This window comes from Saccoglossus kowalevskii, chromosome 12 (genome assembly GCF_978046115.1).
Source record: "Saccoglossus kowalevskii chromosome 12, keSacKowa6.1, whole genome shotgun sequence".
Classification (NCBI taxonomy): domain Eukaryota; kingdom Metazoa; phylum Hemichordata; class Enteropneusta; family Harrimaniidae; genus Saccoglossus; species Saccoglossus kowalevskii.
The window spans coordinates 35,019,761-35,036,251 of record NC_140652.1 but is presented as its reverse complement, the minus strand read 5'-3'; the positions used below and the strand labels follow the sequence as shown (position 1 = coordinate 35,036,251).

The window sequence follows — 16,491 nt, the reverse complement described above, 5'->3', positions numbered from 1 at the left end:
CATTTTACATTTAAACTTGGAGACTTAGGAGAAAGAAAAATAAGAAGCGTAAATCTTTATTTGAGAAAGCTAAAAAGTGTGCAATGCTGTTTATTGATAATTTACAACAATTCTACAATTTCATATACTCAGTATTTGTGAGAGATCAGTTTCTTCCATTCATAACATATAAACAATCAATATCCAACCAATATTTCAATGTAAATAATCTTCTTCTACAAGTAAATACTTTTTATATAAGTATGTGTCGACTCAATTTACTAAACAATTTTTCCGTGTATCGACCTAAGATGAAAAGTTGGCTATACATTACGTAGACAATTTGTTATAATGCGCCGACAGCGAACGAATAGATCCACACTATAGTCATAATCACTGCGGTGTGAAATCAATTAGTGGTATTGTGTTAATTAATCTATTACAACAGTGCGAGTGACACTTAAATCAATTATGGAATAGTTACGTTGCTTGATCTCCGTGGAGGAATTTATTTTTGCTTCTTTCCGTGTTTGTTTATTCCAGATTTTCTCATTAACATTTCTTTCTTGGCGTTTGAACGTTTAAAACCCGCTGTAAAACAAAGAAGACGTGTTTAGTTGCTATTTTGAAAAATAGTTTGTAGGTGGAATTAGAACATGCATATTTATATTAATATAATGTGAATACTTCATTGCCCACATTTAATCGGTTATTAGGTTACATTGTTTGAGTTGTGACTGTGTGATTCCTTGGTAAATATGAGATAAATATTGTGCCATTCTGTTTGATAAATTAATAACGTAAAGTGGTTAATAACAATAAGTTACATATCATTCATTCTATACAAACACAAAGCAAACATAGACATAATACTTCCTTCTTGACACTATAAAAATACCAGTGATTCTGGCATTTTAAATAAATAATATTTCTTTCCAAAATCAAATTCCGTCTAGCACTATGACCCAGATGATTCCGTTCGATGTGAGATCTCGCGTAATGTGTGAAAATGCGGTTTGAACGTCTGCCGCAAAAGTATAATGATTTGAGTTTGAATTTGAATTTCTTTTTTTTTCTATGTAGATATGCATATCTTTCAGAGAGGAATATTGCATTGAGATATCTTAACCGAGTCAAATATGCACAGAACTTCACTAAAGGGCGGTGGTCGTCGCGCTGCGCATGTTCAACTTTTGTGTTGATAAACATTGATTTTCCCACAATCCAATGCGCTCCTCTAATGGAATCACGCGCGACTTGCACTAATTACCACCGGTGACTTCTTCGATACCTTGCAATCTCCTAACAGCTTGGTAATGTCTCAGTTTGTGAGCGTGTTAAAACTCCATAATTGAATCTCTATTGTCGAATCACACGTGATGTTTTGTCATCTTATCTACAGTTCCAGATAGAAGGACTATTGTTTACCATGTTTTTACGTTCCATTTCACGCATAACGCAGAATCTCGCAGCAATGGAAAAAAGTCAATTAGTAATGTCACTGCATACACAGAGACATTCATCTAACACACTCGCTTGATGATACAACTTGTATTTTAGGTCATAATTCAGCTGACACATACCTCTGTCACCACAGTCTGTACAGTCAGTTCCATAATCACATGCACTGTACAAAGAACCAGGACCGCCGTCATCACATTCACCGTCGTTGCTAAAGGGACAAGTATTGGTGCAACTTGGCGCTGTACAAAAACAACACACGGAATTAGGTAATTTGAAGGTAAATACATCAACAATGACATAAAACATTTAAGATGTATATAAGAATGGCAGAAGGGAATTTTTATAGGAAATAGTTAAGAGTGGTTATCATTACGACGACAAGAATATAGAAGATGATGATCACCCACTGGTCAATCCGAAATTAAACTTAAAGTACGACGATGACGCTCGATATGTTCTCCTAATCTGACGTAGTTCAACATTCTTTCGTTTATTGAATTGATACTGTCCACAACTGTGATAAATAGACAATTAGTGTTCTACTACCATAAATGTAAATAGACAATTAGTGTTCTACTACCATAAATGTAAATAGACAATTAGTGTTCTACTACCATAAATGTAAATAGACAATTAGTGTTCTACTACCATAAATGTAAATAGACAATTAGTGTTCTACTACCATAAATGTAAATAGACAATTAGTGTTCTACTACCATAAATGTAAATAGACAATTAGTGTTCTACTACCATAAATGTAAATAGACAATTAGTGTTCTACTACCATAAATGTAAATAGACAATTAGTGTTCTACTACCATAAATGTAAATAGACAATTAGTGTTCTACTACCATAAATGTAAATAGACAATTAGTGTTCTACTACCATAAATGTAAATAGACAATTAGTGTTCTACTACCATAAATGTAAATAGACAATTAGTGTTCTACTACCATAAATGTAAATAGACAATTAGTGTTCTACTACCATAAATGTAAATAGACAATTAGTGTTCTACTACCATAAATGTAAATAGACAATTAGTGTTCTACTACCATAAATGTAAATAGACAATTAGTGTTCTACTACCATAAATGTAAATAGACAATTAGTGTTCTACTACCATAAATGTAAATAGACAATTAGTGTTCTACTACCATAAATGTAAATAGACAATTAGTGTTCTACTACCATAAATGTAAATAGACAATTAGTGTTCTACTACCATAAATGTAAATAGACAATTAGTGTTCTACTACCATAAATGTAAATAGACAATTAGTGTTCTACTACCATAAATGTAAATAGACAATTAGTGTTCTACTACCATAAATGTAAATAGACAATTAGTGTTCTACTACCATAAATGTAAATAGACAATTAGTGTTCTACTACCATAAATGTAAATAGACAATTAGTGTTCTACTACCATAAATGTAAATAGACAATTAGTGTTCTACTACCATAAATATAAATAGACAATTAGTGTTCTACTACCATAAATGTAAATAGACAATTAGTGTTCTACTACCATAAATGTAAATAGACAATTAGTGTTCTACTACCATAAATATAAATAGACAATTAGTGTTCTACTACCATAAATGTAAATAGACAATTAGTGTTCTACTACCATAAATGTAAATAGACAATTAGTGTTCTACTACCATAAATGTAAATAGACAATTAGTGTTCTACTACCATAAATGTAAATAGACAATTAGTGTTCTACTACCATAAATGTAAATAGACAATTAGTGTTCTACTACCATAAATGTAAATAGACAATTAGTGTTCTACTACCATAAATGTAAATAGATAATTAGTGTTCTACTACCATAAATGTAAATAGACATGGGGAAATGCATACACTGACAATTACTCTGAGACATCCATCTAACACACTCGCTTGATGATGCAACTTGAATTTTAGGTCATCATTCAGCTGACACATACCTCTGTCACCACAGTCTGTACAGTCAGTCCCATAATCACATGCACTGTACAAAGAACCAGGACCGCCGTCATCACATTCACCGTCGTTGCTATAGGAACAAGTATCTGCGCAAGCTGTATATTAAAAAACACGGAATTAGGTAATTTGAAAGTGACAGCAACAATGACATCAACTACTTGAAATGCATTTTGGAATGACAGAACGAAAGGCCTAATTATACTAAACTGACTTTACTATTTTACATGGCCTAATTATACTATACTGACTTTACTATTTTACATGGCCTAATTATACTATACTGACTTTACTATTTTACATGGCCTAATTATACCATACTGACTTTACTATTTTACATGGCCTAATTATACCATACTGACTTTACTATTTTACATGGCCTAATTATACTATACTGACTTTACTATTTTACATGGCCTAATTATACTATACTGACTTTACTATTTTACATGGCCTAATTATACTATACTGACTTTACTATTTTACATGGCCTAATTATACTATACTGACTTTACTATTTTACATGGCCTAATTATACTATACTGACTTTACTATTTTACATGGCCTAATTATACCATACTGACTTTACTATTTTACATGGCCTAATTATACTATACTGACTTTACTATTTTACATGGCCTAATTATACCATACTGACTTTACTATTTTACATGGCCTAATTATACCATACTGACTTTACTATTTTACATGGCCTAATTATACCATACTGACTTTACTATTTTACATGGCCTAATTATACTATACTGACTTTACTATTTTACATGGCCTAATTATACTATACTGACTTTACTATTTTACATGGCCTAATTATACTATACTGACTTTACTATTTTACATGGCCTAATTATACTATACTGACTTTACTATTTTACATGGCCTAATTATACTATACTGACTTTACTATTTTACATGGCCTAATTATACCATACTGACTTTACTATTTTACATGGCCTAATTATACTATACTGACTTTACTATTTTACATGGCCTAATTATACTATACTGACTTTACTATTTTACATGGCCTAATTATACCATACTGACTTTACTATTTTACATGGCCTAATTATACCATACTGACTTTACTATTTTACATGGCCTAATTATACCATACTGACTTTACTATTTTACATGGCCTAATTATACTATACTGACTTTACTATTTTACATGGCCTAATTATACTATACTGACTTTACTATTTTACATGGCCTAATTATACTATACTGACTTTACTATTTTACATGGTCTAATTATACTATACTGACTTTACTATTTTACATGGCCTAATTATACCATACTGACTTTACTATTTTACATGGCCTAATTATACTATACTGACTTTACTATTTTACATGGCCTAATTATACTATACTGACTTTACTATTTTACATGGCCTAATTATACTATACTGACTTTACTATTTTACATGGCCTAATTATACTATACTGACTTTACTATTTTACATGGTCTAATTATACTATACTGACTTTACTATTTTACATGGCCTAATTATACCATACTGACTTTACTATTTTACATGGCCTAATTATACTATACTGACTTTACTATTTTACATGGTCTAATTATACTATACTGACTTTACTATTTTACATGGTCTAATTATACTATACTGACTTTACTATTTTACATGGCCTAATTATACCATACTGACTTTACTATTTTACATGGCCTAATTATACTATACTGACTTTACTATTTTACATGGCCTAATTATACCATACTGACTTTACTATTTTACATGGTCTAATTATACTATACTGACTTTACTATTTTACATGGCCTAATTATACTATACTGACTTTACTATTTTACATGGCCTAATTATACTATACTGACTTTACTATTTTACATGGCCTAATTATACCATACTGACTTTACTATTTTACATGGCCTAATTATACCATACTGACTTTACTATTTTACATGGCCTAATTATACTATACTGACTTTACTACTTTACATGACCTAATTATACTATACTGACTTTACTTTTTTACATGGCCTAATTATACTACCGGGGGGGGGGGGGTATACTGACTTTACTACTTTACATGGCCTAATTATACTATACTGACTTTACTATTTTACATGGCCTAATTATACTATACTGACTTCACTATTTTACATGGCCTAATTATACTATACTGACTTTACTATTTTACATGGCCTAATTATACCATACTGACTTTACTATTTTACATGGCCTAATTATACCATACTGACTTTACTATTTTACATGGCCTAATTATACTATACTGACTTCACTATTTTACATGGCCTAATTATACCATACTGACTTTACTATTTTACATGGCCTAATTATACCATACTGACTTTACTATTTTACATGGCCTAATTATACTATACTGACTTTACTATTTTACATGGCCTAATTATACTATACTGACTTTACTATTTTACATGGCCTAATTATACTATACTGACTTTACTATTTTACATGGCCTAATTATACTATACTGACTTTACTATTTTACATGGCCTAATTATACTACACTGACTTTACTATTTTACATGGTCTAATTATACCATACTGACTTTACTATTTTACATGGCCTAATTATACTATACTGACTTTACTATTTTACATGGCCTAATTATACCATACTGACTTTACTATTTTACATGGCCTAATTATACTATACTGACTTTACTACTTTACATGACCTAATTATACTATACTGACTTTACTTTTTTACATGGCCTAATTATACTACCGGGGGGGGGGGGTATACTGACTTTACTACTTTACATGGCCTAATTATACTATACTGACTTCACTATTTAACATGGTCTAATTATACTACACTGACTTTACTATTTTACATGGCCTAATTATACTGTACTGACTTTACTACTTTACATGACCTAATTATACTATACTGACTTTACTATTTTACATGGCCTAATTATACTATACTGACTTTACTACTTTACATGGCCTAATTATACTATACTGACTTTACTATTTTACATGGCCTAATTATACTATACTGACTTTACTACTTTACATGGCCTAATTATACTATACTGACTTTACTACTTTACATGGCCTAATTATACCATACTGACTTTACTATTTTACATGGTCTAATTATACCATACTGACTTTACTACTTTACATGGCCTAATTATACTATACTGACTTTACTATTTTACATGGCCTAATTGTACTATACTGACTTTACTATTTTACATGGCCTAATTATACTATACTGACTTTACTTTTTTACATGACCTAATTATACTATACTGATTTTACTATTTTACATGGCCTAATTATACTATACTGACTTTACTATTTTACATGGCCTAATTATACTATACTGACTTTACTATTTTACATGGCCTAATTATACCATACTGACTTTACTATTTTACATGGCCTAATTATACCATACTGACTTTACTATTTTACATGGCCTAATTATACTATACTGACTTTACTATTTTACATGGCCTAATTATACTATACTGACTTTACTATTTTACATGGCCTAATTATACCATACTGACTTTACTATTTTACATGGCCTAATTATACTATACTGACTTTACTATTTTACATGGCCTAATTATACTACCGGTATACTGACTTTACTATTTTACATGGCCTAATTATACTAAACTGACTTTACTATTTTACATGGCCTAATTATACTATACTGACTTTACTATTTTACATGGCCTAATTATATTATACTGACTTTACTATTTTACATGGCCTAATTATACTAAACTGACTTTACTATTTTACATGGCCTAATTATACCATACTGACTTTACTATTTTACATGGCCTAATTATATTATACTGACTTTACTATTTTACATGGCCTAATTATACTATACTGACTTTACTATTTTACATGTCCTAACTGGATTGTCGTTTATGTGTACCTTTGTATAAGACACATTTGTGTACCGTTAATAACGTAAAAGTAAAGTAAAGTAAAAGATAAAATAGAATTGCATACATATTCCCGGGTTTAGGATATTACTTATTTATTTACTTATTGACTCTTACACAATCCCCGGAGGGAAAGAAAATGGTCACAAAGTACAAGGAGAAATATATATATATAAAAAACAAAACAAAAACACAATATACTAAAAAACAAATAACAAATACAATCACTAAATTACTAAATAAAACAAAATCTCTAAAATACAATCTAATATAAAATTACAAAATTGACAGCAGGCATTAAGATGTCAAGTAAGACCCTGCTTCCTGACTTCAAAGCTTTTACTTATGAACTGTGCTACTGGTATAATAATGTTTTCATTCTGTAACAATTCCATGAATTTTTTCTCTGCAGGTTTATTTTCAAATGCTGGGATCATATCCTTAGCTTTATTGAACAGTTTGGCACGCAACTCATTATATTTGTTGCATTACTTACTGCTGGGTGAGGTACCAGACCCACAGTCTGCACAGTCAGTTCCATGGTCACACAGATCATATGTTGAACCCACACGACCATCATCGCATTCGCCGTCATAACTCCATTCACAAGAATTGGTACAGACTGTACATAAATCAGGCATAAATGTAATTATAACATATATATCATGTTTGATATTACTGTCATTGCTTGTAATCTCGCGAGAATTTGCCAATAAAACTGCACGTATATTGACTTGTGCTTGTGTTAAACAGAGACCAATCATAGAATGAACACTCATCGATTTTTACAGTATTGGCATACTCTCTGATAACTTTTAAATATTAGTTTAAACATTGTATTTTAATAAAAATGGACGGTTATATGATTCTATCAATCAAGTTTCACCATGGACGTTTTTTTCCACGCAGCAAATACCTCGTACCAAAGCATTCTATCCACTCGTTTCGTCATTTCATACTACTCGTATGTTTATACCACATGTGTGAAGATATCATATCACCAATTAGGCTATCAACATTCGTAGCTAAATCTTATGGCTGTTGGTAGCCACCTATTGAGGTTTCTTTCATCACGTTTTATCCGAAACGCCATGTATGAGGGCGTATTTCAATTACGTCTACGGTCACTGTTACATGTACCGGTGACCTATGGATTTTCGCAACTCTTTAAACACTTCGAAATTGGCAGCTTTTCTGAGAATATGAACGCCTGGCAAACTGTGTGTTTTGATTTTTCATTCATTTTGTAGGAGTTTGAGCTGCCGAAGGTGTGTTTTTTTGATCATGGACTAATTAAACTATACTGACTTTGCCACTTCCCCTGACGTTTTGGGCAGTTTGTATCTAAGTGCCACGATAAACGGGAATGACATTATCAAACAAACACATGTAAGAAAGTAAATTAAAGGGAAAATACAATTACATGTGATTATACACTCGCGATTACTTACCAAGATCAATCACTGCCCTCGACCCACAGTCTGCACAGTCAGTTCCATAGTCACATAGTTCATATAAAGAACCTTCACCACCATCATCGCATTCGCCGTCATAACTCCATTCACAAGAATTGGCACAGTCTGTATATAAGTCAGGCATAAAAGTAATTATAACATGTATATCATGGATATTTGATCACGTCACTTTCATTACACGTAAACTCATTGATATTTGATTACGTCACTTTCATTACACGTAAACTCATGGATATTTGATTACGTCACTCATTACACGTAAACTCATGGATATTTGATTACGTCACTGTCATTACACGTAAACTCTTGGATATTTGATTACGTCACTGTCATTACACGTAAACTCATGGCTATTTGACTACGTCACTGTCATTACACGTGAACTCATGGATATTTGATCACGTCACTTTCATTACACGTAAACTCATGGATATTTGATCACGTCACTTTCATTACACGTAAACTGATGGCTATTTGATCACGTCACTGTCATTACACGTAAACTGATGGCTATTTGATCACGTCACTGTCATTACACGTAAACTCATTGATAGTTGATCACGTCACTGTCATTACACGTAAACTCATGTATATTTGATTACGTCACTGTCATTACACGTAAACTGATGGCTATTTGATCACGTCACTGTCAATACACGTAAACTGATGGCTATTTGATCACGTCACTGTCATTACACGTAAACTCATTGATATTTGATTACGTCACTGTCATTACACGTAAACTCATGTATATTTGATTACGTCACTGTCATTACACGTAAACTCATTGATATTATATCACATCACTGTAATTACACATAACCTCATGGATATTTGACTACGTCACTGTCATTACACTTAAACTCGTGGATATTTGATTACGTCACTGTCATTACACGTAAACTCATGGATATTTGATCACGTCACTGTCATTACACGTAAACTCATGGATATTTGATTACGTCACTGTCAATTACACTTAAACTCATGGCTATTTGACTACGTCACTGTCATTACACGTAAACTCATGGATATTTGATCACGTCACTGTCATTACACGTAAACTCATGGATATTTGATTACGTCACTGTCATTACACGTAAACTCATGGATATTTGATCACGTCACTGTCATTACACGTAAACTCATGGATATTTGATTACGTCACTGTCATTACACGTGAACTCATGGCTATTTGACTACGTCACTGTCATTACACGTAAACTCATGGATATTTGATCACGTCACTTTCATTACACGTAAACTCATGGATATTTGATCACGTCACTTTCATTACACGTAAACTGATGGCTATTTGATCACGTCACTGTCATTACACGTAAACTGATGGCTATTTGATCACGTCACTGTCATTACACGTAAACTCATTGATAGTTGATCACGTCACTGTCATTACACGTAAACTCATGTATATTTGATTACGTCACTGTCATTACACGTAAACTGATGGCTATTTGATCACGTCACTGTCAATACACGTAAACTGATGGCTATTTGATCACGTCACTGTCATTACACGTAAACTCATTGATATTTGATTACGTCACTGTCATTACACGTAAACTCATGTATATTTGATTACGTCACTGTCATTACACGTAAACTCATTGATATTATATCACATCACTGTAATTACACATAACCTCATGGATATTTGACTACGTCACTGTCATTACACTTAAACTCGTGGATATTTGATTACGTCACTGTCATTACACGTAAACTCATGGATATTTGATCACGTCACTGTCATTACACGTAAACTCATGGATATTTGATTACGTCACTGTCATTACACGTAAACTCATGGATATTTGATTACGTCACTGTCATTACACGTAAACTCATGGATATTTGATCACGTCAATGTCATTACACGTAAACTCATGGATATTTGATTACGTCACTGTCATTACACTTAAACTCATGGATATTTGATTACGTCACTGTCATTACTCGTAAACTCATGGATATTTGATAACGTCACTGTCATTACACGTAAACTCATGGATATTTGATCACGTCAATGTCATTACACGTAAACTCATGTATATTTGATTACGTCACTGCCATTACACGTAAACTCATGGTTATTTGACTACGTCACTGTCATTACACGTAGACTCATGGATATTTGATTACGTCACTGTCATTACACGTAAACTCATGGATATTTTGATTACGTCACTGTCAATTACACTTAAACTCATGGATATTTGATTACGTCACTGTCATTACACGTGAACTCATGGCTATTTGACTACGTCACTGTCATTACACGTAAACTCATGGATATTTGATTATGTCACTGTCATTACACGTAAACTCTTGGATATTTGACTACGTCACTGTCATTACACGTAAACTCATGGCTATTTGACTACGTCACTGTCATTACACGTAAACTCATGGCTATTTGACTACATCACTGTCATTACACGTAAACTCATGGATATTTGATTACGTCACTGTCATTACACGTAAACTCATGAATATTTGATCACGTCACTTTCATTACACGTAAACTCATTGATATTTGATCACGTCACTGTCATTACACGTAAACTCATGGATATTTGATTACGTCACTGTCATTACACTTAAACTCATGGATATTTGATTACGTCACTGTCATTACACATAAACTCGTGGATACTAGTATTTGATTACGCCACTGTCATTACACGTGAACTCATGGATATTTGATTACGTCACTGTCATTACACATGAACTCATGGATATTTGATTACGTCACTTTCATTGCACGTAAACTCATGGATATTTGATCACGTCACTGTCAATTACACTTAAACTCATGGATATTTGATTACGTCACTGTCATTACACGTAAACTTATGGATATTTGATAACGTCACTGTCATTACACGTAAACTCATGGATATTTGATCACGTCACTGTCATTACACGTAAACTCATGGATATTTGATTACGTCACTGTCATTACACGTAAACTCATGGCTATTTGATTACGTCACTGTCATTACACTTAAACTCATGGATATTTGATTACGTCACTGTCATTACACGTAAACTCATGGATATTTGATAACGTCACTGTCATTACACGTAAACTCATGGAGATTTGATCACGTCACTGTCATTACACGTAAACTCATGTATATTTGATTACGTCACTGCCATTACACGTAAACTCATGGATATTTGATCACGTCACTTTCATTACACGTAAACTCATGGATATTTGATTACGTCACTGCCATTACACGTAAACTCGTGGCTATTTGATCACGTCACTGTCATTACACGTGAACTCGTGAGAATATAGTAACAAATATGCATTTAATATATTTAATTTACATCTGTCGTAGTGTCTTACTTGTGAGTTTTTACTAATCGTTTTAATATGAGTATGCAAACTAATTAATATGCTGATATGCTTACTAAAACGTTATTTCCTCGTTAAACCCACTAAAAATATTGTTTTTAAATGCTACTTGGCATCATAAAGTACCTATATATAAGATACTATAATATATATCTATTTTTCACCGAGCAAAATTTTGAGATATTAAAACATATTCTTTTCATATAAAACACGATAGAACAGACAAAACAATCTATTTTCACTTTATACTATCTGAACTGAGTAAGATGACTCCATATTTTTTAATTCAGTTTTTTTTTCAACTTATAACAATAGTTTCACCTATGTGTTGCGTTCTACCTTGAGACATAATTTTAAGACGTCGACCAATCGAGGTATCTGCACCCTAAATAGTATATACAATTTTTAATATTATATTTATTTTTTGTCTAAAATAAGTCAGGGGACTACGTTCAATGCGTAGTAAGGGGTATTCTCAAGTTTCACCGTCGACGGCGCTCTTCGTGTAACATGGACCTCATATGCTATCAACTAGACGGCGTCCATGAAACATATACATATAGGACAATCTACTGCCGACAGAACCGAAATACATGCATCTGTTAAAAAAGTATTGTCTCAGGCGTCGTTGTACATTAATCCTATGGTATCTACTGGTTTTATTTATTTATTTAACACTTTATTTATAGAGGGTAGGCCAATATACAATAAAGTAATTTTCATTGGGCCCTCTGTAGGGACAAAAAACACAATATACACATGGTTACGTTGTTATAAAACATAACGTTATTTTATTTTATCACCAGAAATTCAATTTTAATGAGTTACTCACCTATGTCACGGGTTTTAATGATGGCCTGAAACGAAGAACACAGAGAGATTTAATGAATTCGGCCATGCAATCACGCTGGATGAGCAAATAAAAAACCTCTATTGTGCCATAGTGAAAACAATAACAGTCACTGTATAAGATCACATAAACACCAGTTCGTCAAAAAAATTACCCAGTCAACAAAATGAAACACATTTATCCTCAGGAAACAGATAAAATGTGTAAAAAATTGATTGAACAATAGACGCTTTCATACACGCAAGTACGGTAACCAATAAAGATTTCCTGAAGGTAGTTTTACGATTAATCCCTCGAGCAACCAAATTTTTAGTTGAGTTGTTGTTTATATGTATTTCCTGTCAGTACCATAAACCAGAAGACTTATCTTAGTCTTTCCTAGGTTTATCCTTCAAGCAAACAATTTTCATGCAGGGAAAAGAAACGCTTTTATATGTTGTACTTATCAAGTATATCTTAAACTAATTATTCGTTATACAAGTATTGCCCATTTCGCTGACTCAAAAACAAAACAGGAGAATTGCTATACGATTGTACTAAGTTAAAGCGGAGGAGTCGTCACCTGCGCATGCGCCAGATGGCCATAGCGTGTCATTGTTTACAAAGCCACAAACTTGGCATGTTTACTTGAACTGGGAAGATATCTACTTATCATCTCAAGCATCAAACGTATGATTAACTACTGGCTGAAAATAAAACATATGGATGAAAACACTCTGATCTCTGAGGCCTACAAACTTGGCACCAATTTGGACAAAGAAAACATCAGTAATTGGACCACAGGCATAAAATTACTGAACCTTTTAGAAATTAGTGATGTTTGCGAAAAAAACAGTATTATCCCATTAGCTACAAAAAACTAAAAAATATGTTTGAGAAACACTGCACAGAAACAATGCATAATGACAATAAAGGCACTAATCACAAAAAATAAACTTCGTACCTACAGACAGCTGAAAACTGATTTTGCACTTGAAAAATACCTTGAAATTATTAAAAAACCCATCCACAGATCATCTATGACTAAACTGAGGATAAGTGCCCACATACTTCAAATTGAAGTTGGGCGATATCACAACATAGATATCTTAAATAGAACATGCCCTGTCTGTGACTCCAATGAAATTGAAGAAGAACACTTCCTCTTCAATTGTAACCTGTACAAATTTGAAAGAGATGTTTTGTTTGAAAACGTAAACTTATCCGGTAATCTGAAAGCACTTCTCAAGAACAAAAATTCTGAAACCGTCCAAGCAATTGCCAAGTTTATCAGCGACTGTTTCACTAAAAGAGAAAATTTCATGAAAAGCAATTTACCAGCTGCCACAAAATAACACCAACAAATATTTATATAATAATATTTTCACAGTATTACTATTTATTTCTCAATTCCCGCGCGTGCGTAGGTGACGACACTCCCGCTTTAACTAATGATCCATGCGAACACGGCCTCAAACCACAGTCACTTGGGGGCTGAAAATCATAAATACTAATTAAAAAAAAAAATCATCCGCTATACGCATATAAATAACAAGTTGTGAAACATGGAACATAGTGAATCGACACCTTGTTCGCACAGAGCTCTGGGTAAATCAAGTGCGCATACTCATTTTCAGCCAATCAGGCGTGCCGTAACAGCGAGTATTTCCTTGATTTATCCATAACTCTGTGCGAATCCCCCTTGATTCTGGCTGCTGGCCATTTTCGTTCATGAAATCGTCTGATATCACCATAAAACGCAGGATTTCTGCAGTTTTGAATAAAACCAAATTAGCGATTATGAACAATGGTTATTAACGTAACATCCGATCCCCTCTAAACTTTTTGTTTCGCATTTTGAAATAAGAAATCGAAATTTGAAACCGACAAAATGTCGGTTTACTAGGTGCCATGTTTCACAACTTGTTTATTTATATGCGTATAGCGGATAATTTTTGTTTTTAAATTAGTATTTATTGATTTTCAGCCCCCAAGTGACTGTGCCTCAAACTAACTGATGAAGGATATTCACCATGACATTTTCGAAACCACTCAGGCTCGGCACGGTTATTTCATATTCTCGAAGTTTGACACTATGAAAATATAAATGTCCATGAGATAACAGTATATTTAGTACTGATATTAGACTATATGCTGATTTGGAATCTCGGTTTTTGAATTAGGTTAAAAGCCTTAGGAAGCGATGCCTTATAATAGACCATTTTCCGTTCACTGCGAGATCCCGCGTTATGCGTGAAATCGAACGTAAAAACACGACAAAGGTCATAGCCTCGTAAATGGCAACAAACATTGCGTTGGTTTCGACAAACGCAAATGTATTTTGGGGGATATTTCCATGCTTAATAATGTGCTGTACACATTTGATAGACAATTTCGATGAATTAAAAACATGTACTAGTATGTTCACAGTAGATCATAAAATGATGCAATGGTAACAATGTTTTGACGACCAATGTACGCAAATATAGTCGGAATACAAAGAGTAAACACAATTTTGTATCTAAATGATTTTTACATTTTTAGGTGTGAATATAGCAATACTTCAGTTTTCACAGTTACGGCACTAGTCATTTGTTTGTCTTCCTTCTCACCTTCCTTCTGGCTATTCTATGTGTCATGTAATGTTCTATGTTGTTTGGCCGCACACCACTATACATTGCAGGGTCTGTGGTTTGTCATGGATCAGTTCATATGCCAAACAGAGGGTGTGGCCGGTCGCCCTTCTAAATCCGACACTATCGTAGGCTTCTATAATATGCTTCGTAACTCTTACAGAATATCTGACCCCCCCCCCCTTTTGCAGTAAATGTGGATATTCGGCAAACCGAAAACAAATCAAACAAACAAATGTGTCAATTTTAGAGTCAATAGCAACGACTGTGACCTCAGATGGAAGTAAATTCAATAAAAATACCTTGCTTACTTTTCGAAATTTTCCACCATCAAGTGCTGTTTGAATCTTCGTCTTCTCCTTGTGTCTGGTCGCCGTCCTGGCCGTGGCCACACACAGACACAATACACACAGGAAAATTACGTTACGAAACATCTTACTTGGGTATCGAGTGAACTCATTAAAGTCGTTTCTGACTGATCTTCATTTATATTGTCCCTCATATTTGCATACACCATTGTATTCACAGAAAGGTTGCTATGACGATATTGTAACTACACAACACATACAACAAGTTGTTTTTAGCAGCACCATTACACAGGGTTATGCAATTTAAACACAACTCAACAATAAGCCACGGATGTCTTTTTGAAACTACACAATAAATGTGTTCATTTATTGTCCGCCGAAGTGGGGGGGGGGGGAGTTAACCATAGACTTTATAGAAAACTACTAGTATATGGGTCAAGTAATGATGAAGCTACTATTCAGTCGCTGGTTC

At 33.2% G+C, this 16,491-nt stretch overlaps 1 protein-coding gene across 2 annotated transcripts; it reads right to left on the bottom strand.

Annotated features, from left to right (window-relative positions):
* Positions 1–55: 55 nt before the first annotated feature.
* On the bottom strand, positions 56–16,199 carry LOC144342247 (uncharacterized). 2 transcript variants are annotated; one of them, XM_085506605.1, is made up of 7 exons: positions 16,023–16,199; positions 13,082–13,106; positions 8,838–8,966; positions 7,883–8,008; positions 3,401–3,514; positions 1,563–1,682; positions 56–570 (listed from the first exon to the last, which is right to left on the bottom strand). In XM_085506605.1, the coding sequence occupies exons 1-7, from the start codon at positions 16,143–16,145 to the stop codon at positions 488–490; spliced, it is 720 nt and encodes a 239-aa protein (XP_085362731.1). In that variant the 5' UTR covers positions 16,146–16,199; the 3' UTR covers positions 56–487. The 2 variants fall into 2 exon arrangements, with proteins under 2 accessions (XP_085362731.1, XP_085362730.1); XM_085506604.1 differs by having other exon boundaries at positions 16,014–16,195.
* Positions 16,200–16,491: the final 292 nt, after the last annotated feature.

Coding starts and splice junctions, on each gene's coding strand:
- LOC144342247 (XM_085506604.1), bottom strand. CDS start 16,145: ATGTTTCGTAACGTAATTTTCCTGTGTGTATTGTGTCTGTGTGTGGCC. Junction 8,967..13,081: donor CATTAAAACCCGTGACATAG/GTGAGTAACTCA, acceptor ACTTATATACAG/ACTGTGCCAATTCTTGTGAA. Junction 8,009..8,837: donor GAGGGCAGTGATTGATCTTG/GTAAGTAATCGC, acceptor ATTTATGTACAG/TCTGTACCAATTCTTGTGAA.